Raw genomic sequence first — 26,534 nt, 5'->3', positions numbered from 1 at the left:
CTGTCAGTGTCAAAGCTAGCAAGAAAGCGGCTTCACTTCACTCCGCATTTCTGTGGGAATATTAGCTGCTAATTTGATTTTAACACGACGGGGTTGGTTATCTAAAGGCATCTGAATGTGGTCCTGAAGGGCAGTCTGAATGCGGTAGCTGCGCGAACCGGATAATTTCACTTTAAAACTGCAGTCGATGCTAAAAGAGGAGCACGTTGTCTTCTTTGTCAGTCAGTAACGTGAAGCGGATCGCCCAGTCAAGACACGCCATTTGGCTTTAGCACAGTTTCAAGAGAGACCCCCCCTTCATCTCGAACTCAGGATGCCATGCCACAACCAGCAACTGAACAATGTCAGTAGTGGCCAGGAGCACCCAATGAAGCAAGTCCGCTTTGCTAACAGCAGCAGCAGCAGCAGCAGCAGCAGCAGCAGCAGCAGCAGCGTGCATGCAGGACTTTCCGACTCTGAACCGAGTGATGCCACCATACAGCCCGACAGCCAAGATAACCTGGGACCTCAGCTCAAACTGCTCCCTCTGAATGACCAGATCCGTGAATTACAGACCATAATCAGAGACAAGTGAGTCCATACTGTCCTCAACAGATCAGCTGGTTGTGGTATTAAAGTATTATATATGTATATTTATGACTCAATACCTCAATTTCGAAACAAAACGTCTGCACTTTGCATAGGATATTACATCTAACCTGTGAGTGCATGATAGAAAATATTGGTAAGATATATATGATCACCAAGCATGTAGTAATTCTTCATTTCATTCAACTAGAATAGTAAAATAAGTTCAGTTTTTAGGCCTTTTATTCTAGGAAAATGAACCATTCAGGCTGTATCACTAAAATCCTGTGCAGTGTTGTCTCATATAACTGTATCAAAAATACTGTATATTGATCCAGATGTCTGAGCGATGCACCAGTCTGATATCAGATGGGTATCGGCACAAATGCTGACCTAATGAAGCATTAGTATTGATCATGCAGGGTTTGTGACTGATTCAATTTAGCCTAGTCAGTGCAAGCTCATGCTGTGCCAAGCATCCGTACAACCCACAGAGATTTATTCCAGTTTCCAGCACAAGTCTGAAAGTTGACAACAAAACCAAACATGTCAGAGTGAATTTTGTGGAAATGTGTGTGAGACATCTAGTATATTGCCATTTTAATGGACTGGTGCAGTTTGAATAGACTGACTTTTCCAACTACTACTGCTACTGAAAGGGGATATTAAAGGAAACTGGATGTTAAGGGGTTAAATATTGTTTCCTTGTCACAGTCATGATGAATAATCATTTCTCTGCAATATTTTATAAGCACTTCTGAATTATATGATTCAAAACAATGAATGTATGAACATCTACTTTGCACATAGAGGAATCAACCCAATCAGTTCCACACAGTAGGGTAGAGATCCTGACTTGAAAGACATCACTGGTATAGTATCAGTGCACATACCACATACCATTTATATATCGTAACAGAAACTAAAAAGTGGGTTTGGTACATCCCTACAGAAAAGTACATTCTGAACTATCTACTCAAATGTTGATATTCATATTTTTAGGACAACCAGCAGAGGAGACTTTGTGTTTTGCGCTGATCGACTGGTAAGATCATGACTTAATACAACATACTGTACTTGTGTGTTTATATGCTACAAGCTTTAACCTTTTTCTTTCTCCAACGACAGATCAGACTAGTTGTTGAAGAGGGTCTGAATCAGCTCCCGTACTCGGAGTGCACTGTGACCACGCCAACAGGTGAAGGACCTCTTTCTCTAATAACAAAGTCAACATTTCGGTCTAAAGTTTGGACACAGAATCTGAGCACCAGCAGATCCCGCAGGGACCAAGCTGGATAAAGCTAACAATTCTAAAAAAAAATCAATATAAGAATAAGTGCAGGGATTCCATCCAGTGGTTGACTGAGGGGGCTTGTTCAGAGCAGCTACATTTGTGAATGTTCCTGCTTCATTTTTCCCCTCAGGGTACAAGTATGAAGGTGTCAAGTTTGAAAGAGGCAACTGTGGAGTCAGCATAATGAGGAGTGGTAAGTTAAATCTGAGGTTTCTCACCTACTAAATAAGGATCTTTCCTTTCTAAGGACACGTGTTATGTCTTTCATACACACGTGATTTTTTCCGAATGTGCACTCGTGCTGTTCTGTACGTCCTGTTCTGCATAGATTCATCAGGTCAGGTTATTGGGTTCTCAGGATCATGCACTTTTTATCAGCAGTCAGGTGTCTTTTCTCTCAGTGAAGATGATTGATCATTTCAATGCTAAATAATACAATAGATTAATATTACATGGGAGATAGATACAATTCCGTACTTGCAGAACATGTTCCCTAAAGGCATCGCAGGCAGCAGAAGTGTCTCTGACATGCCCTTTTTCCTTCAGATTTAATGAGACTGTTAATGCAGTTATTGTAAAACCTCTATTATACTCTTAAGACATTGATGCTTTGGCTTCAAATGTGAAATGTAGGCCTGTTTGACACACAGTGTAGCTATGACCCCCTTGGCTTGAAGCTTATCAATACATCAACGCTTCAGATCAGCACATCTAGGCTGCTGTACCTTTAATACCTGTGCCTGTACAGTGCATCCAGTGTGCCCTATGGATAGAAAATGACAACTACACAATGTGGCAGCTGTAAGTTTTACTTCCACGAGTGTTGTTCATTCTGTCTACTTGTCAATCACATTTGCAGAGGCAAGATAAATAGAGTGAAGTCTACAGTACCTCGTCGGAAAAAACAGATTTTTAGGTATAAAAAAGGTATAAATTGGAATATATTTTATCACAATATTCAGCAGGTCACAAACCAATAGGGAACTGAAATAAGACTACAAGTATTGTCATAATGTAATATTAAAGGCTTTCAGGTGATTCCTATTTCTAATATAGGATGGGTAAGAAGAAGCATTAAGGTTTTTGGCGGAGGTGGGCCTCTGTGTGTGTCATTGCATAGTCATGATGCACATCACAAAGCTATGCAAGATGCAAGGCTTTTGGAAATCAGCTTTGTCTAATGCTACCACACTGGGTCCAACCAGCAAATTTGATGAAATAGACAACATTTCAATCCCAGTTGTGTCCTGTGTGTCTCCCCACAGGTGAGGCCATGGAGCAGGGCCTTCGGGACTGCTGCCGCTCCATCCGGATTGGCAAGATCCTCATCCAGAGTGACGAGGAGACGCAGAAAGCCAAGGTCTACTATGCCAAGTTCCCCCCAGATGTGTATCGAAGAAAAGTGCTGCTCATGTACCCCATCCTTAGTAAGTAACAGAGGGCTGAGCACAGTTTGTCTTTCTGATGACTCCTGCGTACAGCCTTCAGTAGCATGTAAATGTCAAGACATGTCTATTTTTGTGCAAATGTAAAAACAGTTTCATGTATTTATTCATTTTGAGAAATCTCCCTTGAGTTGACCTTCACCACCAAGTCTGCATTTCCACATCATAGCAGCCCATTCACACTGTTCTGATAATTATAGCTCTCATGGGGGAAATTATACACTGCCTGGGAGATAGCCACCAAGCTGCTGAATAGCATAATGAGGGCCAACAAAAATAGTATCTTAATAGCCCTGATTTCCAGGGCAGCATTTTTCTGGTCTCAGTCTTTGAAAAAACATGGTGGCAACCAAGCCAGGTTGAAGTATGTTTATTATATCAGACTGATGGAACATATGGTTACACTGATGCATGCTAACATGGTCAGGAATCACACAGCTCAGTACCTTTTACAGACGTTCACATACTGTAATGCATCATTTATACACAAACTGCCACATTATAACACTTTTGATAATTAGAAAAATGCTGCATTATTGCACATGCAACATGATTAATGCACTGTAAAAATGATTTCTTATAACAGTTTATGTTTCTGTAAATAAAGTGACACATTGGAGACATTTTAATATGAGGCAAATTTTCTGTGTCTGCAGGTACAGGGAACACTGTGATTGAGGCGGTGAGGGTGCTGATAGAGCACGGAGTCCAGCCCCGACATATTATCCTCCTCAGCCTCTTCTCCACGCCGCACGGTACACAGCCACAGCCAGCTCACTGCGACTGCAGCTCATCACCAATTTACTTTTGTCTCCACTCCACGCCGGTTCCTGCTGTATCATTGTCTTCAAACAATATACCGCTGGCAACCACAGTGCTGTTGGGCAGCGCTGCTGATCATCTGCCTGTTCAACCAACACTGGTTTAAATGAGTGAACAAGGCAGATATTGTTTTTTAATTGGGCCAGAAATCCCCCTTGTGAGGATTTGAATGTCATATATGGGGTAACGTGGACCTTTCTTATAGTGCCATCAATGAACCAAAATTTTAACAAGAAGTACTGAAATCTGAAGGACATTTTACCGTTAAAATGTTGCCCTTTAATGCTCCAAAGAGGATGAAACCTGATGATTTTAATAACAGCACAGACTTTTATGACACACCAGCCTGAAAACAAACAATAACAAAATGTATGTCTCCAGTTGCCACTAGAGTGCTGGCATGCTGACCGGATAGTGATAGTACATGAACATGCCCAAAAAATTGACACACCATCCATTATGATTATTTTCATTAATACTTGGATAAATGCGAATGTTTAGTCCATCATGTTTACACTCTAACTGCAAAGCTGTCTTTGAAACAGGTTTTGTAGATGTCCAGGTTTACTGTATTTTTGCATCTGCCAAAAGGCTTTGAACAGGAAAACTCTGTATTTTTGTCTAAATTTTAGTTACAGGAGAAACGTGTGTGTGTGTGTGTGTTGACGGATCAGCTGGTTTTCGGCATGTTTGGATCTTCATGGCGTCCATTTGCAGTGTTTTAGAAATGTATTGAACTGGACCCCCAACTTCATCAAGTAGACCTAGGCTTAACTGTCCTTTCTCTATTTAAAGTGTCAGCCTCAACAGTAGTTGCGCTCAGACATAGTACACAGGGATTAAAGCAAGAAATATTTGTGAGCCTGAAAAGTTGCCCAAGAGGAAATGTGTACAATATATTGAATTAAGTATTATGTAAATGTAAGAGTCCTCTAAGCCTGAAATCGGGCACAGTGCCTGAGAACAGGAGGAGAAGTCCTGAGTACAGTACAGTACATCTGAGGCTGACAGGGATATGCTCTCTAGTTTTTGAGGCAGCCTGTCAAGAACGTTTGTGGGCATATTAAAAAGGTTAAGTATTTAATGAAAAGTCAGCGGATCACCAAAGCCAAAAGAATTCATCTTCTGGGGACAAATTAATGATTTTCCCACTTCTCAAGCTGCTTTTGAGTCACTTTCAACCACCAATTCTTAACAGCAGTAATGCAGGATACCCTTTAAACATTTCATCCAAAACGTAATTAATATGTTTTACTTTCTTCCTAGGAGCTAAATCTATAATCCAGGAGTTTCCAGATATCACCATCTTGACCACAGAGGTTCATCCTGTGGCGCCGACACATTTTGGACAGAGGTACTTTGGCACTGACTAAACCGAGGACAACCTGAGGAACATGACCTTCAAATTGCTTGGAGTATATTTTGTCTTATTTAAATGTATCTCATGTTCTCCTTGTTGTGCCAAATACTGCTACTTTATCTCCTAAACTGATAGAAAATGATTCATCTGATCGATTGTATTTATTATCATGTGTTTTTGCTGTGTACACTCGTGCTAAAGGAGGACAACAGTGACCCATGTAAAGAGTTTAACTTGGATCATTTTATTTTGCATGTTACAACAACTGATGGAAAATAAAGAGTTTATATTTGTTAACAGACAGAACAGCAAAGTCAGTACTTTTTGTGGTTCAGAGGTGTTAAAAAAGGGAAGCACCACAATCACGTACTCCAAAGACAATTCAAAAGGGATCATACTGTATGTGTGCTCCAGCAATATTGAACTGCTCTCTGCAAACTGGGCTTAATTTGTCATCTTCTCATGTTATAAATATCCCACTATTTGATAAAAGCACATTGCTTCAATAGTTTGTCATTTGATGGAGCAAAATATACAGACACCGCCTGCAGCAGATATGAGTCAGTAAACTCAATACGCAGGAAAAAAAAGCTGAACATTATAACAATAAATAGACACAAAACTACATGAAACACTCAACATCCACATCTTTCCTAATGTTTTAGCATGCTTCCAAAACAGAATCATACCTCAGATAAAAACGACACACAGTTTTAACCAATGAATGACTTAAAATGTTTATGTATTTCTCAGACATGAGCAGCATTGGATTTGGCTTACCCAACATAGTAGAAAAAACAGATCTGATGAAGCAAGTTAAAGTGTCGAGATCAAACAGCATCGAGGTTTGATAAAGGCCCAACTTCTGACTCATACGGAATAAGTGGGTGTACTCAATTACAGAAATAGTTTTCAACTAAGTACACTGGCTAAATACACAAGTCCACAAACCAAACAGGCTCTTTGAGGAGCATCTGTTTCATTGGTATTAAAAAATTTCAAAATACATAAACACAAGTAGAAAAAATTTAGAGCATCGTATTGCAGACAACCGCTGACCTCTACCAGCCAGTGGATGAGGATCAGTCGTTATACATATGTACAGTTATCTGCATGTTTAAAAAGATCAAAGGTGAAAACAGACATAGAAGAGCCTACGTCCTCTCTTATGTTTGATTATGTGCCTATGATGAAAGCTAATTTCACTTCATTTTCGTCTCACTTTACGCCCCACTTAAGTGTTTTTGTGTTATGAATGGCTGATATAGTAGAAAACAAGATAGTTATAATGCTTTTAAAAAAACATGTCAATCACAGTATTTCTAGTATTTTTAAATCTGCAATAAAGCCAGCGTCATTTAAGTCATGATATACAATATATTCAGGATATGACTCCATTGAAAAAATTATAAACATGATGGTATGTTTCCTATAATACTCTGGTTGAGATGCATTAATTTTCAAACATAATGAGCAGTAATTGTGGAGCTAAGCTACAAATGCAAGCTAATTTTAACTATCAACGGTCTGATTAGATATTAGTAATGGCATTTAAACTCAATATTAATGCTGAAATTCTCTATTAAAGCAAAATATGAGAGGTTCTTTCATAAATAGGTGCCCAAAATGTTGGCACTGTCTCACTCACAAGCAGGATACATTCTTAGGAGAAATTAACTCCCAAAACATAAAGAATAAATATATTAATAAGGCAAAGGTTAAGTTAGGTATTCTAATATGTTTATGTTCATTGAAAAAAAGAAAATCTTATGTTAATATGCTGCAAAACCAAAACTGGTAGAGACAACCGGATAACCACAGGACACCTTTAAGGGTGTGAGGTCAGGTTAGTTACTGCCCCGCACAGACCTGTCTCTAAAAGGTGCAACACTGTAAACTCACAGCCCAACACTGAAACAGAGGCATAAAAGAAATAATACAGTGCCAGACAGATGCTTCCCAATTAATTAGTAATTCATAATCCCACAGAGGCCAGTGCCTTGAGATGAACAACCAGAGTGAAATATACGACCCCAGCTGTCTTTTTGTATTGTATGTGAGGTAAGATTTTTTTTTTTTTCCAAATCAAACTGATACTGTTGTCCTAGAGAGCAGAGGTGATGCTACTGGTTGTCCATTGAGTTCCTCTATACATCATTACATAGAACACCCATGTAAATGTGGCAATGACAATCCAAATGCAGGTTTTAATCCACACGTTTGGCCCCCTTCAGATGTTTTTTTTTTTTTCAGATGTCTGAACGTCCACACAATCTGGAATGCATTTGCCTCTTGGTACACAGTGTGAGCAACATTAATCTACGTCCTTTGTACCAGTGTGAATTGTCCTTAAATTAAATTACTATTCCTCCATCTCTATGGTAACAGAGGGGTCCTGGTCCTCAACTGGAATGGGAAACAAAAAAAGAAAAATATTTCAGCATGTATTATTCTTCAAAGTGTTTGTTGTTACTGATTAAGCTCACACAGTAGTTAACATTGTGTTATGTATGACCACCAGGTGGTAGCAAACTATTGTGGTTAGAATCCAAACACTGCAAGCGAATGGTGCCTCCAGATTGTTGAAAATGAAAACACAAAGTTGCAACACAAACACTTGCACATTTGTTTGTGTCACTGTTTCAGTCACGTCTCTGAGCATGTCCAGTGTGTCCTCCTGTCTGCTCATGGTGGCTGCTGGAAGGTGACGTTCTACATAAGATACTGTTGGTTTTTAGGTGAGTTCAGAACTGCAACTGTGGAAAACTGGGTCAAGGAAATTTTGAGGTGCTAACGGATCCAGATCAACTGCATTTGGTGAGGTATTTTCAGGGAACATCTATTTCAGAGCTGGAGAAATCAAGTAAGTAGAAATAAACCAAGGTGACGTCATTACATTTTGATATGCTACTGAGGCTTTTGATTCTTCTGTTTAACTGAATGCCAGTGGACCTGGAAGCCTTTTTATTTGGAAAGAAACATGCATGTCAAGCTTGAGAGGAGAGTAAAGAGATCGCTGCATTTGCATTTCTCTGTTAAAGAGATGCCAGCTTTGCAACAAGTAAAGGTGCAAAGTTATATAAGAGGTGAAAATAATGAACAGCATTGAACTATTTGATAAGGTCATATGTGGAAAAATAGCTATAGACAGTCATTTTTATGTCTGATGTGAGGCAGATACATCAGTGGGTTTGGACAGCAGGAAAAACTAAAATTACATTGTTATCTATTAGTGCTTCAGGATTAGCAGTGATAATAATAATAATACGTTCTATGTGTAGACAAGTGCACTGAACTCTTAGTTTTATAATGCATTATTTGTTGTAGCTTAACCTTATTAGCAGAATTAGTTATGTCATTAATGGTGATTATAGTGGGACATTAGGCAGCAGCTCAAGAGTCTCACAAGTTTTACACGTTACATGATTGTTTGAAATTCCTCAGTAACTAATATATAGTTTTAATTAAATGGCAGTGCCCAGTGGTCAAAAAAAGCCTGATGTATTATACATTCCAAACTCTTTCGAAGACCCAACCAACCACATTCAACAAAAAAAAAAGGCTTCAAATCATATTCACATTGTGGTACTTGGGAAAAACTTCAATGTCTAAAAGCACTGAGAGAAATCAGTTTTTCTGGTTGTCCCATAGTATTTTATTAAAAGTTTGAAATCCATATTTTTTATGGATTAGGTGTTATATTTATTGTAGTGGAAATCTAAAGTCAACACATTTGCTGAGGTTAGACACACATCTCAGTCTTATTAAGAAGGTGACACCTGTCCTGGCTGACAATGCAAATACCTTCTACATTTTTCACTTAAATAAGAAATCTATTTAGACTGAATACTGAAAGTCACTAATTGAACTAACTGAAAAGCAGTTTGTATTGCAGTATGTATCTACAGAGAACCTGTGGAAGCATTAATATGCATATAACTAAATTAAAGTGACTCACCCAAGCCTCCCTCCTCAGAGCCGTCATCTGACTCCTCCCACATGTCCTCATTAGCTAATAAGGGGTTTTGAGACTCAGAACTCCGATTCTTCAAGGGGAAGAAGTGGCCATTCCCTTGGCTGACATGTCCATTGCAGAAAAGAAGATGGAAGCTAGTTAACGAACCAGGACCATTACCTGGTCCCATCCACTGATCCAGTCCCTCATTCTACATTTTGGTCATTAGCTCCAACGCTGCTACATGTAAAACAACTCTGTATTCTGCAGACAGTCTACTTCTCATGGTCCATCCTATCAACTATCCATATCGACATAACCGATTATTTTAATTAAGTTGCATCGTACTAATTTCCCCTGGGACCTACACCAGCCTGGTAACTGCTTCTAAACCTACAACCTGCACATTAGGCTCTATACAGTCTAATAGTTTTAAAGGAACTGTTTCCTATTTTAGATTGTCCTATTCTTCATAATGTCAATAAGTCTCTTTCCATGGGCTCTGTGACCCCAGCTTTTAAAACTGCCATTATCAAACTGCTGCGACAACACATCATGTAACATCTATTCTTCACTGGTTCCCAGTTCTATCTAGAGCGGATTTTAAATTTCTTCTTTTAACTTATAAAGCCTTGCACAGACTTCTACCACCTAACTTATCTGGTCATTACCTAAGTTTCTAAAAAGATAATTTGGTTTGAGAGCATTTCCATCACATGTTAAAGAAGCATGTCCTACTTTTTTCACTTTATTACAGCCCATCCTAAAACTTTTCAAACATCCCTTTAACACTGATGTTTATAATGTGGCTGTTTTGTTGTAGCTATTTTAATTACATACAGTACGTTTTACCCCAAGTATTCTTTTTAGCTTTAAAGTGTATTGGGATCATGCTGCATGAGGATTCTGCACTTTAAATAAAAAAAAGTTGATTGATCTGTTTTGGTATTGTAATTCTCTGTCAATTGCAAAGCATTTTTCTTGTATAGAGCTTAGTTTAAAATGTAAGAGCACGAGTTTATTAAAAGAGTAAAATGAGCAGCATCACTGAAAAATGAGCAAGAGGAGGAGAATCAGCTAATTATGTATCTTCCTTACCTTGTGAAGACAGGGATGAACCACAGTCTCCGATCTTCTCCAAATACCTGCTGCAGGTTTTTGCGTATCCCAACATTGAAGCCATTTCTGTCCAGTCCACTGACGAAAACAGGAGCCGAGAAGGCCTCTAGAGAAGGAAAAAAAAAACAACTGTGGGTCAGAGCTTTTACAAAGGACCCACATTCATAACACAACATTTCCTCCCCGCAAATAATTCACGAGTTATTTAGGCAGTGGGAAAGAGGCTTATTGAACAGAACAAAGGGATTTTCTGATAAATATGTAAACCTTTACCTAAAGTGGATCTGTTCTTGGCCACCAACCAACAGTGATAGCCAAAGAGGAACATGAGACTGACGAAGAACATGAGCGCCACAAACATGAGGAAGAGGACGTGGAACTTTGCGGGCCCATTTGGCAAGTCCCCCTGGGAGAGAGAAACAGGAGAACTAGAAACTTGAGAAAAATGGTGGGCTTTAAGAAGGCACCACTCATGACAGATGGTTTAGTTCTCTGTTGTTGTGCACTTACAATAGTGCAGAGTACATGCTGGTTAAACTTGTGACATTACTTCATTATCACATGTTGAGCATGAGTGTACATTTCAGATTAATGACACTCACCACCCAGAATTTGAGGAAATACTGAAAGACTGTTGCTGCAATGAATACGCAATACAGCATGGAGTAGGAGAGGAAAAGCAGGAAAAACTTGTAGTTGGAAAAGCCAACACAGTTGTTCACCCTGGAAGAAAAAGAAATTCTTGTGTCAGAACAAAATTCCTCTAAACAGGGAAATACATGTTACCAGTTACAACTCACCAGGGACAGTGATGGTCCATCTTCAAGACACATCTTTAAAAGAAAAACAAAGGTTGTTTTAATTTAATATTTTTGCTAAAGCAATAAATACACCTGTGAAGTTCTAACTTTTAATACAACCATTACATGACCGCTACATCAGTCTGCTGATTCCTTCTGGTAAACCTCTGCTCTGATTGATCATTAGGATATTCTTTCTGAGATTGTGTGCCAACAAAGCAACACCATCTAATTATCACAACAGTCCCTGGCCAACAAATATCTCCTTGCCTGGGGCAATCTCTCTAGATAAATGGATTGCGGAGGAAAGAGTGACTTACGTTTCACAAACTGAGCAGTGGTGACAGCGGTCAGGCTTCAGTACCTGGCAGCGGTCGCAGAACCTGATAGCTAGAGACAAGAGGATGGCCAGTTGAATGAGCGACATTTGAGCTGAGCTTACCCTTCGCTTACTTCCTGCAGCCTAGAACTTAGTCTTAGCAATCAGCACTAATGAAAGAGATACATTGGCTGATTACTCTGGATGGGGATGCTCATGACAACACATACAGCTAATTGCCTCAGCCTACTTGCTTTCAACGCACACAGATTACGTGTGAGATGACCGGCTGTGGCTGATGTACCTGACCTGTTAGCCCTGTGGCTTTGAGATATGGCAAATGAATAAATAATACCATCTGAAATCATGACATTGGAGGGGAAAAATGTAAATTTATTGACAGCACAACTTACCTCCAGACTGAGCTCGAGAAAAAATGGGCAGTTTCTTTGCGATCTCAACAAGGATTTGTTTCTGGGCATCTGGCCTCTCCTCCATCTCGTATCTTTGCTTGTCTGAGTAGGACAGCTGAAACTAGAGCAACAAAACATTCATCATGATCAACAGATTGTTTCTTGATCACAGAAGTATCACATGATGCTGTTAATCAATAGCATATAATAGAGTCCAGGGTACCTTTTTGCATGGTGATGCAGGAGGGGTAAATATGGACTTCCAGTAGGTCCAGGAGAACATCACAAAGCAAACATGAAACACCAGTAGATAGGCCACTGCAAGCACAAAACAAGGCATTAACCAAACCACCATAGAATAAACTTAATGTATTGTATAACACTGATTGTAGCGCAGACACCAGTGGGTATCTCACCTTTTTCCAATGTGTTGGTGAGCGTAACTGTAAAGACAAGAATACGGCAGAATAAAAACACAAGGCAGAGAGCAGTGACAGTGAGTCTAACTGTTTCTACAGACACTAGGTCGGTTATTCAAATGAGAAACAGCGCAGACCGGCTAACGCCACTAGCCTGATTGACAGGTTGTGGCTAAGAACAGCAGCCAGCCTTCATATGAATACAGAGTTAACGCTTGTCTCTTAGTGGCAATGAGAAACTAAATTACGTGACACTTTTTTCAAAAAGGGAAATGTCACATTATCTAAATAAAAGCACACACCCTAAACCACTTCCGCCTAGTTTGCTAGCTCCTGCTCTTGTCTGTAACGTGATTATTGTCAACACTGCTGTGCGGCAATCTGCGATGTCTACAGTTAAATGGTCCGAATTACAACAGACGAACACAGTTTCTCTTACTTACACAGACATAGCTCAAAGACGTAAGCGTAGTATGACCACAACGCCACGGAGGTAATTATAAGCACAGGTATCCAGGAGAAAACCCTTTGACAGCATCTCAAACCTCTGGAGAGAGCCATACTCCATCAAGCCTCTGCTCGGATCTGCGCTCGACTACCATTCCTGGGATTTATCCATCGGAGACATCGGCGAGCGATTCACCGCACTCCCTGAGCCACACCAGAGTTCAAGTCGATGATTATCTGAAATCATTCATTTGGTTTTATAATAATATTACTAAAAATATAACGTATTTACTTTAGTATGTCAAGTAAAAATTACAAGGTTTAATTGTAAAAAAAAAATGTAATTATAAAAAAAAAGGTCCGGGCCTGGTGATCTATATCTATCTGAACTAAAACATATGGCTAAACAAGATATATCATAAAAAAATCTAATTAAAAAAAAGACTACATTACATGTTTTACATGGAAGGCATTTTGACATGCGACAGAAAAACAATGGTATAAATAATACAATTTATTATGACTATTATGACTCCTATTATGAAAAGTCAAAATGTGTGCTGTGAAATGGGCCTAATTTTCAAGAAGCAAACAAGGCAGAGTAACAAAGTAATGCACAAAAAAAATCAGGTTTTAAAAGGCAAAGGTTAGAACACAAAAGTAAATTTGGTGCACTAAATTATCTGCATTATTTTAGTGTTAAACTCTTGTCTCATACAAGAAAGGGTTTGACTCCTGCCAAATCACAGGTGTGCGTGTATCATACTCCATGGCATCTCCACACGGAGAGGACACTTTACCTACAGTCCCAAATCTGTAAAGATTAATGTGAGCTATTTTAGTTCTGATATTACTGTTTCTAAAAAGCAGAAGAAGCAAAAGAAAAGACCTCCCATGTAAAATACTAAGGAGCATTTTTCACATGTGTACAGCTCCACTTCCCCCAGTGGAAGCACAGAGGCATTACATTACACTCATTTGTCAGACTCTTAATTTTATTCCCACACATTCACACTGTACATTAGGAGCTATTTGCCCACGTGGTCAGGAGGAGCTGGGGATTGAACGGCCAACCCTACAGTTGATAACTTGCTTCAGCCTTCCAAGCACAGCCTTTCTACATGAGTCCTACGTGGTCCAGCCCTTGGAAGCATGACCAAACTCTCTCCACTTTGTTGTCTTCTCCTTGAAGATTTTGTTAAGGCCTGTTTAGGACCCCATAGTATGAGAAAACACAATAGTTAGTTCCAGTAATAAAGAGATGTAAGCCTTCTGAGTGAGACATTTCACAGTTGGAAACATAAACTTGTAACTTGTCTCAGCAATAATAACAGCGTGTTAGTGGAGTTTTATGGTATTAGACAGACAAACATCGTCTCCGGTTCTTTACAACCTCTGCAAGGAGGTTTTTACTGCATTTTTGCTTTTGTTAGATAGTAGACAGGAGAGAGCTGAGAGGACATAAAGAGAGAGAGAGATGACAAGCAACACAGGTCCTCAGCTGGACCTGCACCGTGGATTGATTATACTTTTATGGTATTTTTTCACCTAAGTGCTCGTGTTTACTCCTGTGTGCTTCATTTGTAGGTTACACAACCAGCTGGATTTGTGTCAAAATCTCTACAGGCCACACACATACAAACACACACACACGAAATCACTTAATTGTTTCGCCCTCCCAAGAGCAAAATTGGATCAACATTCTTTGAGTATAAACCATGAGTACTGCTGCAGTTAATTTACTTTTAACATAAAGAACAATGTTCAACCACTCCATTAAAACGCTCAGTGAATGACATCATCTTAGGTTGTTTCTTCTTTGAATTTAATGTGAAAATACTGCATTGAGTTAAGTTTATCCCCAACTTTCCCCAATTTCCACACCCAAACACCTCAACATTTAGATTTGACTGGATTAAATTAAAGTTGAATGATTCTGTAGGGTAATTTTGTGCATTTGTCAACAAACATTGTCAAAATACATTGGAGGAAAAAAAAAACAGGCACATACACTCAGAAGAAATGTATTTAAAATTGAAAAGAGCAACTAAATGTTACATAAATAACTCACAAGCCTGGTGCTTGGACATGTTATTTGTATTATGAGAATAATCTGGATTCCAGTAAAGACGTTAGAAAAACGGTAATAGTTTGAGTGGCATTGGCATGACATGATGTGAGCTGTGTTAGATATAATAAAAGATTGTTTTACATCAATTTACTAGAAAGAAAATGTAGAAACGTGTGTATTATTTTCACATTAATGGGTTGCAGGATATCATGTGCTATATGTGAACTGTGTGAGCAGCAGTATAATGTGGAGCAAAGTTAGTTCAGCTTGTAAAGGCCATGTAAGTAGTTGCTCTGGTTCCCCCTGGTTGCCTTAGTGTGAGCCTCTTTGGTCAGAAAGTTCCTGGAGATGTGACTAATATTTGTTTTGTTCTCTCTCTCTCTGTTGGACGTTAACTAACAGCTTCTTCATCTTGTGAAGCTGAGCCACAGATGATTCTCCTTTCACTATAGCTGAAATTCTCTGCCAGGGTCCCCATAATAGAGGGGTGATTAGAAAACTCAAATTGAATCTGAAGCTGTGAGAGTGAGAGGAAGAGTGAACAGCATCTACACTGCTGTTGAGACAGAAAACTGCGACAATATTAGGTCGTCTTATCTCACTGTGGATTCAGGGGAACTGGTTTGTGATCACAGCTCCACAACTCTGTCACACCACCTTTAAAGACATGAAAGACGATTGTTTTTCCATTTTAGCATCCTCTCTGCGGTTGTAGGCTACCAAGAGTCTCGTAAAGGTATTCCATGAGGATTATATTGTGGCCACACCAGAATCAGCTACAGGGGGAAGTTATTACTTTGGTTTATATCTGTGTTCACTTTAAAAGAACAGATTTTCAACACATCTTGAAGTAAACCAACATGAACCGTGCGTGCACTTTGCTGTGGTCACCAGTGGGAGGCACTGTGAGACTGTTCCAAAACCCAATAACCTGCAGCCACGCAGCCAGAGACAGCTGAGCACATGTTGATACACCTTCTACCATTGCTCTTGAGAGATTCTCAAATTTGAACATGAATGTGTTTATAGTCAAACGTTGGTTTAATGAGAACTCATTAGCAGCGTTCATCCCACTATGCAAGTTTTGATACCTGCATCAAAGGGTGAGGGTTATGTAGGCCGAACGACAGTTCAGTGTCAACATCAAGGTATCCAATTAGACTGGTAATTAGGCTTGTTTAGACATAGACTTGTGTTTTTATGGGCCACAGTTATTAGACAATAACAGAAAGCCATGCAGAAACAAGCTTGATCTAAGAAACACAGCAGATGTCACTATCAGCGCTGATCTCTGTTTATGAGTGTGCGACTCTCATCTTTAATATAGCCCATTAATTCCTCCTCCATCCCTTCAGATGGATGTTGCTTCATCCATTTACTCCTTTTGTTCTGAGGATTTATGACATGTCGTCATCCTCTGACGTGGCCCTCCAACACAATGCGTAACAACCGGTGTAACAGCCTCCCCATTACTGAATGTTGTGAAATTTTTCATCATGTCATGGGACCCCAGAGTCACTGGAGCATTTAACCGTGGACTCTAACAGCCCAGCAGGACTGTTGATCACAGGCCTTGTAGAGGCTTTGTGTGCTTCACAATACCACCTGCTCTCCCCCTTTTACGTAATGCAGACTCCCTCTCTGCAGTGCCTTCTGGGACAGGGGTGTGAGGTGAGCTGCACCCAATGCTGACCTCCTCTCTTCCATCACACATGTTCTCTCCTCTCTTTCCCTGGGCCTGCTCCTCTCCCTGACATCTTCTCCCACTTCAACACATCGTCTGTCGCTGGCTCTCCATCCCAGTTCCTTCTCTCTTTGGCCCCCGCCCCTCCCCTTCCTCCTCCGCTTTTTTCTCTCTTCATGTAACAGTGTCGGCAGCTGGGTGATGACAGCTCCTCTCTCATTCAACCGCTCACTGGAGGCAGGGAGCGGCCGTCCATCCATCAGCACGGCAGCAAACCCCTCCACTACAAAGCTATTGTGACTAGCAAAATAGTAACGGCCTTTTAATCAAAACATTTACCCCCGTGTAAAAGTAAAACACAAATAGCTCATATCAGCAGGTCGAGGCAGACTCCTCGTCTCAGGGATGTGTGTGAGCGGAGCGTGTTGGAGGTGCATTCCATGCCGCCCTGGTGGTAGTCTACATAAACAGACAGTAGGGGCTGGAGGAGAGCCCGTTTGGGGAGAAGTCATGCGTGGCTGCAGGAAAGTGTGAAAGGATCCTGGTTTACAATGTACCACCATGCAGGCTTATTGACTGGCGAGAGGAGCACAATGGCTGACACAATCCAGTGTTATTTGAGTTTGCTCTTGAGCTGCTGCTCACTGTGATGCCTTGAAGATGAAGTGGCACTTAGAGTGTGCATTTCATTTGACCCCTGAGACTCTCGTGTCATGCAGTTGTGCTCTGCAGTCACGGCTGGTTCAGGGAATACTGATGATGCTAAGCACTTGGGAGGGTGATTCATTTGGGAGGTGTGTGAGTTTCTGTGTGTGTGTGGGAGCAGGAAAGCTCATGTGTGCACGTGTGTGAGGAAGAGGAATGGAGGTTTATTTGTTTTGCGTGTTTGCAGACTGTATGTTTGTCTCTCAACACCGCAAGATGATGCAGTTTGATAGGATTTCCATGTCATTCCCTGCATGCTTCAGTGTCTGGACGAGGAATTCACCATGTGTGCATCTGTTTGAAGTCAATATGGAGCACATATTGGAAAGTCTGCATTCATCTTAACATATTGTCATTGGTGTGCGTCCAGGTGATCAAAGAGTCGCTGCTCTGAGTTGCCCACATTTAGACAAAAGGTATGTGTGCAAAAATCAGACATGAGCACAGGAGTAATTAGAGAGACAGACCAGTATAAGAAAACACAGCTATGACTTCACAGAACATGGTCACACACGTCATTTGCAATTTAGCTTAACACAACACAGAAAAAGACATAATGCATTCTACCATTAACCTATTAACACCAATGCATTGCCCTGAGAACTGTCTAAAAACCTGTTTTGGTGCATTATGCATGTATGAATAAGTCATGTTGTAATCAGGGAGAATAATGCATGCCTTTTCTGCATTTTTTTTACGTCATACCGCCAAATGTTCTGACTCTGAGCACGACCGCAGAGCCTCAAGGTCTGGTTCTCACCCCACCGATGGACAAGGCGGACTACAGACGTCTGGGAAGCTGTTGGGTTAGTGTGACATCAGCAAACGGTACTCAGCGGAGCAAGAGAAGCCCTTAAACAAGGCTATATTTCTGCTTGGCCTCTGCTCATATTCACACTTAACAGCAGAACAAACAATGACAGGGCGGGGAGGAATTGCAGACACCTCACCCAGCATGTGTGAAAATAAATCTGCTCAAGGGTGGAGACCTGTGTGTCTTCAACAATCATGGAAAATGCAATGGCCATGCCATGGAGGAGGGCTATATGCGTTTTAATAAAGGCATTTCATTGCACTGTGTGCGTGTCATGCACTCACGGGCAATTTCTGTCAAATACTGCCTGTGTGGAGCTCTTTTCATTGCCTTGATGCTGACAGGATCTAAACTGAAAACGTATTTCGTCAGTATCATTGTTCTTGATCTCTGTGCTTGTCATCGAACAGATTAATTGCATTTTGCCAAGTGATAAAGTAATACATTGAGTCTAACCACATGATAATATTTGGAGTAGTGCATAAAAGGGCAATTGTAGCTTTGTCGCTTTCAAGGGCCCTTTTGAAAACTGAAACACTGCTCAACTTAACCACGTCTCCGCCACTGAAACTACCTCATAGAAAATCTGATCTGGAGATAACCCCCTTCTCCTTGAAGATAGTGAGAACAAAAGGCAGTCCTCTCACATAGACTCATTGTCATCACCTCAGGTTGTGTTTCCATAAATACGATGGGCTGTATCAATGTGTGTTATTTGGCTGAGTGAAAAGGAAACGGTTGTTAAGAGCCACTGGTGAGATACAAACAGAGGCTGGGGAAAAGAAGAAGTACGGCACTGGACACAGAGGGCAGATGGAAAGTCTATCATCTCACAGCTTTAGATGCTGTTTGCCTTGCATTGTGCGCCAGCCTCCAGTGTCCCCCAAGGACGCTTATCTGTGGCGCTGCACTCTTTCCATAGACACAGTCACAACATACACAATACCACACACAAGGAAACATTTGGATGTTTTGCTGCAGGATATGAGTTTAAATAGGTGAAGGAAAGTTAGACTTTTTTTCTTCCCCACTTGTATTAAGCTCTTTCGAGACAGAGCAGGCAGTGAGAACACATGACAGTGTTGAACATCCCTTTTTCCCATACTGCCTCAGAAAACAGATTACTCTCATGATGGTGCACAGGGGGATAGACTGAGGTAGACAGTGGAAGGCCTCATTGGGTTCTGATGATCCAGTCCCACTGACGCAACCATGTCAGGTTCACATGGGACCAAATCAGTCTTCTTCCGCCATGGGTGTCTGTCACTCATCCTCATGAACACACACTTCTGTGCCTAAACACACACACACAGAATGACCTCTATTTGTCAGTCAGTTGCTCTCAGGATTGACGATGCGGAACTATTAAAGCATACAGAAACTTTAAAGACTTATTGCCCACTGAATGAAACACAGCAATGAAAAATCCAGGAAGCACACTGCAATAATCCAAAAATCTTATTTCCTACCTGTCCTTCCTGTGATGGTTCACCTTCTCTTCCCATGCTGCAGAGCTGACACCCACCTGAGGACATGGCCCCTGTTGGTGACAGAGCGCAGGCTAATGCAAGGATCCAAGCACTGACAGAGCGGTAATGTGGCATAAAGAAAATCTTGGTGACAACAGCTAATCTGTCTCCTGCTAGGGCAGTAAACGGTAAATTATGTGCACCCCATTTGAACCATACACAAGTGAACGCTTTCCAAGATTACACGCTCATAAATATTCTGATGACTGTCTCGAGTACAGAGGTGACCCCATCAGTGACAATAATTTACATTTCAAAGGTTGCAAAAACACTTTAATGGCTTGTTTTTTCTTCCCTCTCTGTAAATTTGAGTTTGGGTTGACTGTTTTCCCAGTTCTGCATGGAAAGGGTCTGGAGTTATCATCTCTGAGGAGATTCCAGAGCAGGTACTTAAGGGAATCTGTTTCCATGCTACAATTTAACACACAGGGCAGAGAGTCAGAGAGGCAGACTGCGAGAATGGAATAAATAGAACAGAGAGCGATGAATGTGGGAGGAAGAGAGATGGAGAAAAAGACGAGATGGCTGAGGAGTAATGAGAGCGAGGAGCAGACAGGAAGGTAAACAAAGCATAGGTAACAGAGATTAAGAAGATACGTGAATGTGGGGGGTAGTGGGAAAGAAATATCCAGGTATAAGCAGCACATAGCACGTGCATGGAGGTGGAAGGGAGCTTATTGAGTTAGTAATGCAGTCAGAGCTCCGAGCACTGTGAGAGGAGGCAGCCAAAGGTGGCACTGAGTTGTAAACCACATTAAGGAAACCCAGCCATTGCATTTAAAGCCCCCTGATGTAGGCACTAATGTGTTTTCATGCTCCGGGTTACCAAAACAAACCGGGTGACCATGTTTTGTTCTGTTTCGCGAGGAATGTAACAGATGCAGTCTGGAGCCGCAGGGGGCTGGTTGGTAGTCATAGCACATGTTGTTGACCTTGTCTGCACCCCCAAGAAACCTGGACTGGTTGCTGTATCTGATACATACATGCCTTTGAAGTGCAGACAGACAGACGGACAGACAGACAGACAGACAGACAGACAGACAGACAAACAAGCAACCGCACAAACAGGGCACTCGTTCCATTTCAAACCACTGCCTGTGCCAGCAGGAACACTTCATTAGCTGACATTTCTTATAAAAATAGAAAATAATACATAAACCATGTGTCTTGCAAGTTGTTACTCATACTGAGAAGAAATTTCCTCCCAATTTGTTCAACTGTGCATCACGCCTGAGGTCTCACACTGTGTAATCAGATGTGATGACAGAGATGAATACCAGCAAAAACCTGTCTGTTGCCATTTTAAACATCAACTTATTGTTTCGTTTGCCAAAGTTTCAGAAATTTTGGACATTCTTCCCTTAAAAAACAAAAAGTGTGTTCAGGTAAATGGTAGGTTATGTTGCAAAAAGAAAGAGGTGAAGAAATTAAACAAGACTAGACGAAGAGTCTGTAACCATGTTGGCAGCTTTGTGAGACTGTATTCTGGCACTGTGTTGTTTTGAGCTAAATGATTCTTGATGATAATTGGGATAATTCTTCTTGATTCATTCTTATGTTCAGCAGGTTAACTGTTTACCGTGTTCACCATCTTAGGTTTGTGTGTTAGGATGCAAACCGAGGCAGATGGGAATGTCAATAGTTTTACAGGTATTTGGTCATAAACCACAGCACTAGTCAAACTTTTGACCTGATGACGGCACTAACAAGATGAAAGGTTGAACGCCTGTACTAGAATCAGTGGCAACCCATCAAGTAGTTGCTGAGACATTTTAAGAAAAAGGTCAGAGTTTCATGCAGTCAGTTGGATTTATGTTTGCACCAAATTTAATGGTAATCCACCCAGATATTTCTGTCCCAACCAAAGTGGTGGACTGATTGAACAACTGACATTAAGTGTGGCTAAAAATGTGTGTGTAAAATTATCATACTATAATTAATTTAATAATTTTCTGAATGAAAACCTGCAGCCACTTTGATTGACTTAACATTCCCACAGCAAAAGTTATAAATAAATGAGTGAGTCAGTTCATCAAGTGCAAAGAGGTGTTTTTGTCAAGAGCCTTTTTTATCAGTAAGGGAAAGCTGGTTTCTTCGAAGGTCTTTCCACTATTTCAAACGCTCCATCTTTCCATTTGCAGTGTCATGTAAACCCTGGCAGCTGACTTTGTCTCCCCTGCGTTGGATCCAGCGTTACAGTCCCAGTGCTGTCAGGAGCCACCCGCCAGACCGATAGCTGCCTGGAAAGAGACTCTAGTGGGTCCAAACAGAACCTCAGTCGGGGTCCTTTAGGTCTAAGCGTGACTGTATATGATGATATATGAATGATATCCCAAATGACACAGAGAAAGATTCACGAGCACGGACTGCAGACTACACCTACGGTGACCCCAGTGCCTACTATGGCATGCCATTCCAGAGACTATTATAACTTTGACAACATAAGTAATCACTGTCGAAAGAGTGCAAACACAAATACTTCTTAATGTGTGTGTGATTCATTGATGGGAAACAGTAACCGAACGGGTAGAAACATGTTTCTCTTGGATAGTTATGGAGGGTTAATATTATGAGCAACTGTTGTACGTCTGGCTTGGACTGAATTCAGGCTAATAAGAATGGTACTACTGTTGAATTGCTTCAAGCTAATCTTTAGCAGATTTTTGTCATTAGTTATAGAGTTATACTAATGTAAACTCACACTACCAGTGGATGTACTTCCCCCGCAGACAGAGATATGCATTGTATATACAGCAGTGTTTCTGTCTCCATGACAACAAATTCATCTTCCCCACATGTCATCAGGTGGCTGATAATGGACACGTCTTGCGGTGATGATGTCACTACCTCCGTACAAAGGAGAGCGGCAGCATTAAATAGTGTGTGGAAGAGACTTCTCATTCGCAAAAGAGCTCTGTGTTGAGTTAGGGATTAGAGGGGAATTAGAGTGCCAGTGTCACCTCCAAATAGTTCCTCCATCTTTTAAAGTCACATAAAAAGTTAAATCTATGCACTTGGGCAGCAACAAGAACTTTGTTACATTGTATTTTCCATTCGGATTCAATAGCCAAGAAAAATATGGCATAACCAGCAGTGCTACATCAAAGTCAGGGATTGCAAAGGGAGGAGAGGGAAAGAGAAAGCGACTGAGAGGGAGGAGGGGTATGGTTCATACTGCTCCTGTGTACCCCACTCCCTCTTCCCGCCCTCTGGCAAGTAACAGGCACGCACTGCCTCAGTGCTCCAGTACTGAAGCTATGAGCTGGGACAGCAGCCTAACTATTTAGTCTCTGCAGCCATACACCCTTCACGCTTGACACTTCTCCCTGCAGTCCCTCAACACATTAGCATAACAAACTTTCCACTTGAGGAAGTTCTCTCATAGTTCTCTTTGGTTAAGCAGGGTGTTTGAGGAATGTCTGTTTTCTGGTGGATGGACAGCCACTGATGGGACAGCCGCTTTGGTCTGTATGTGTCACTGGAGGCCAGGCTGCTTTTCTGGTCTGGAGGACTCTCATGAAGTCCCAAACGTCTGTGAAAGGGCCTTTCATGCTGGCTGGCTCAAAGCAGTGCTCAGTGGATCTTTCATGTTCATGAGTCTTGCTTTTTTCACACCTTCGCCATGCTCTAATACAACACATGATACTTTTTAAGCTAGAATCTTATCTAATCCCAAAGAAGTACCCTCAGTGTGGCTGCAGTAAAATAGTATTCAAGCTGCTACAGTCTGAATTTGTATATGGATCATTTGACTTCTTGCATATGAAAGGGCTCACTCATAGTGACAAAACCACAAAGAATTATCACGTCTTTCAGCTCATTATTCATCTGTCAGCTCCTTGCATTTATTTTATCCGCTCTATAACCGTTTTCATTCACTATCGCCGCTGTAGTAGCACATCCTCTGGCCACGGCAGGATGCTGTTTTCAGTGAATGCTGTTTGCTACCTGCCCAAAAATAACAACAGACAGATAAAAGTTGTGACTAGCTGGTGAACATAGTGGAGCATTGAGCTGCTAAAGAGCCAGATATGTCCCTCAGGAGTTGGTGGAGACCAACAACAGAGCTAAAAGGAGATTTATTTACATTTGGTAAATGGTTAGAAACACAATAAGTGGTTGGAAATGGTTTGCCAACATGTTGCCAACTTAGAAGGTGATAATATGTGAGTTTTGTGCTTAGCTTGTTTCTGCTGCCCCCAAGTGGCCAAGATATCAGTACTGCAGGTTTCAGTGAAGTGCAATTTAGTGTACTGACTAAATGTCACTACTTATTATGACCTGATGGACAAAGAAAAAGAAAGAAAGAAGAGTACTCACAGCTGTCCAGACAGCCTTGCTCAACGGGAAGATGATTACGCCTGTTTTGAATCCAATAGACACTCATATCGTCTGCCCTTCAGAGACCAATTCTGCTGTGTCTAAAGTATGGCAAGACACACACATACACACAATTCCTCCTCCTGATACATATAATATAGCGTAGAAATTGTATCTTGTACAGCTCAGTTATGCAAGTTATCTTATAGTGTTGCTGTTGCACCTGCGGCTGTGTATTGTACCATTCAGTGCAGCCTTGACAGATAGAGATGAGGCGGTGTTGTTACTTTGTGCTTTTGGAGGTGACCAAACTTGAACTCTGCTGTGAACTTTTGTGTCTGGTCATGGCGAGGACAGCTGGGGTCACAGCACCGACCAGATAATCCCCATCCCATCCCTGTGCATGGTTAGCGTCTGTGTTCTGCCCCTAATAGAAAACAGACACCATTAATAGCAGATTCCTGCCTGTGATTAATGATATTGATTCAGTTTCCCAAGCCTGTGTTTTTCTCCTTCTGAAATGTTTCATCAGTGTTGCCATGGCCAATTAGGCTGATTGCTCTGCACTGGCATGAAAGACCGGCTGTGAGAACGCGCCTGATGGGTCCTGGGCTGAGTGTTCGACATGCTCAAGAAGGGCTGGAAAACATGCCTGATGTCTCTCATTAGAACCTTTCTCACGTAATCAAACAAGACTTCGGGAAAATGTCAGCTATTTCAGCTATGCTTTTACGTCTGCTTGCATAAATGGTTACAAGGACTAAAATCTGCCATAAATAGGTTCCGGGGGGGTTGAGATTGGAGAGATCTACCTGATGCACAGAGGTGGGGAGAACTCTTAATGTAGATGTACTTACAAATCACCTTTCATTGTGCGAAGTCAAATGTACTACGGTTGATTGAGAGACATTATCACATGGCTGGGAAGATTTAAATGAAAATGAGGAAATGTCATTTTAAAAAGCAAATGTCATTCAACGGGGGAGTTACAGATGCAGCACCAAAAAGACAAGTGGAAAAAATCGGTGTGTGAACCAGGAAAAGACTGACCGATGAACCACAAACACCTACAGCATTCTTCCTCTCTCAACCTTCACATTGTGCTGAGCCACTGGACCGACGAGGCCTCAGGACACCTAATACAGGTACACTCTCTCCTCCGTGCATCATTTTCCTATTCCATTCGGTTCAAACTGTGTCACGGTCATGAATGTTATAAAAACAATATCCCGTTAGCTTGGAAGACACAACATGATTTTATGACTGATTATAAACCCGCTCAGCAATGATAAAGATTCTGGACTTGTTTTTGCAACATTAGGGACGCAGTGATCCAACTTTTTCTTTTCCAATACCGATTCCAATACCTCAAATGACTTGTAGAAAGCAAGTACCAATCCAATACAGGTGCTCAATTTTTCCTAAATTTGAAATCTATATACCACACACTGTATTGTAGTGCATGGCAAATGGGCTGTCAGCCATTACTGAGTGAATATAATTGCATTCTTATGAAAAAAATCGATTAATATTACAAATAGGGAAAAAATATACCATCAACAAAATAATAAAATAAACCTGAAGGCTGCTCTAATCAATATATTCATATTAATAATCAAATGGCTACATGTAATTATTTGAAAAAGATATTTCCTTCAGGGGTTGACCGAGACAAATGTTTTATGTGGATGTCCACTGTATTTTAGTTGAAGCAATAAATGCTATATTGGCTGAGAAAGCTGAGTTCACCTGCTGTTTACTTCCACCACCAACAGCATCATAATATAGGATTACCAAAACACTTCTGCCCTGACTTGATTATATTTAGTAGAAAACTGCTCCTCGTTCTCACTGTCACCTGTTGATGCTGTGACCACATATTTTTTGCATCTTCTGTTGACTTCTTATCCTTCTTCCCTCGCTAATGCTTTGTTTACTGAAACTAATTAACCTGAATTACTATAGCACACGTGCTGCAGCACATGGTTCGTGAGCTGTTTCTATTGGCTTTGCTGAATGAGACTCAGGAGCATGTTTGGTGTGTGAACAGAGACAGACAGGGGAGGCGGGGATTGTATGAAGGGACCTTACTGTAGATGTTAAAGGGTAATTCAGGCATGAGAGAAGTGACCTTTTACATGTTGAGCTACATGCATGTGCTAAGTCCAGATATTGAATTAGCTTTGAAAGAAAGCAAAACCAGTCAGCTTTGATTGATTGATTTGATTAAGGGCTGTGTCTGTCTCATCCTGAATCAAGCTAATTCAGCTAATAGACCACAAATACTGGATAACAAATTAACAAAATTTGTGCAACATGTGGTTCACAACTAACATACCAGAAACAGGAGGAGGGGGGTTGGGGTAAAGGGGTGGACAGGCACTTCCTAAAAGCAAAGCGGTGCTCCGTCATGGTACAGCGGCTCCCTCTGAACACGGGGACTGCATCCTA

General features: G+C 41.0%; 2 protein-coding genes across 2 annotated transcripts; one reads left to right on the top strand and one right to left on the bottom strand.

Moving 5' to 3' along the window:
* The first annotated feature begins 14 nt into the window (after positions 1-14).
* On the top strand, positions 15-5,788 carry uprt (uracil phosphoribosyltransferase (FUR1) homolog (S. cerevisiae)). Its single transcript, XM_070837317.1, has 7 exons — positions 15-570; positions 1,570-1,612; positions 1,696-1,765; positions 1,992-2,054; positions 3,127-3,288; positions 3,963-4,061; positions 5,395-5,788. The coding sequence occupies exons 1-7, from the start codon at positions 314-316 to the stop codon at positions 5,499-5,501; spliced, it is 801 nt and encodes a 266-aa protein (XP_070693418.1). The 5' UTR covers positions 15-313; the 3' UTR covers positions 5,502-5,788.
* A 27-nt stretch (positions 5,789-5,815) lies between these two features.
* Positions 5,816-13,078, bottom strand: zdhhc15b (zinc finger DHHC-type palmitoyltransferase 15b). Its single transcript, XM_070837318.1, has 11 exons — positions 12,957-13,078; positions 12,511-12,537; positions 12,318-12,412; positions 12,095-12,215; positions 11,683-11,752; positions 11,363-11,395; positions 11,165-11,285; positions 10,836-10,968; positions 10,542-10,668; positions 9,447-9,565; positions 5,816-7,894 (listed from the first exon to the last, which is right to left on the bottom strand). Exons 1-11 carry the CDS (start codon positions 13,072-13,074, stop codon positions 7,851-7,853), a joined length of 1,008 nt encoding a protein of 335 aa, XP_070693419.1. The 5' UTR covers positions 13,075-13,078; the 3' UTR covers positions 5,816-7,850.
* Between the last annotated feature and the right edge of the window lie 13,456 nt (positions 13,079-26,534).

The sequence above is a fragment of the Pempheris klunzingeri genome, chromosome 9, assembly GCF_042242105.1.
Source record: "Pempheris klunzingeri isolate RE-2024b chromosome 9, fPemKlu1.hap1, whole genome shotgun sequence".
NCBI classification, from domain to species: domain Eukaryota; kingdom Metazoa; phylum Chordata; class Actinopteri; order Acropomatiformes; family Pempheridae; genus Pempheris; species Pempheris klunzingeri.
Note: the sequence above shows the minus strand (reverse complement) of the source record. Positions and strands in the feature narration are given on the sequence as shown.

What these genes read in the sequence shown, in the direction of transcription:
- zdhhc15b (XM_070837318.1), bottom strand. Translation starts at nt 13,074, where the DNA reads ATGGCTCTCTCCAGAGGTTTGAGATGCTGTCAAAGGGTTTTCTCCTGG. An exon ending in TTCTCGAGCTCAGTCTGGAG is followed by an intron (nt 11,753 to 12,094) that starts GTAAGTTGTGCT and finishes TCTTGTCTCTAG; the next exon opens with CTATCAGGTTCTGCGACCGC. An exon ending in ATGGACCATCACTGTCCCTG is followed by an intron (nt 11,286 to 11,362) that starts GTGAGTTGTAAC and finishes TTTTTCTTCCAG; the next exon opens with GGTGAACAACTGTGTTGGCT.
- uprt (XM_070837317.1), top strand. Translation starts at nt 314, where the DNA reads ATGCCATGCCACAACCAGCAACTGAACAATGTCAGTAGTGGCCAGGAG. An exon ending in CAGACCATAATCAGAGACAA is followed by an intron (nt 571 to 1,569) that starts GTGAGTCCATAC and finishes TCATATTTTTAG; the next exon opens with GACAACCAGCAGAGGAGACT. An exon ending in AGTCAGCATAATGAGGAGTG is followed by an intron (nt 2,055 to 3,126) that starts GTAAGTTAAATC and finishes GTCTCCCCACAG; the next exon opens with GTGAGGCCATGGAGCAGGGC.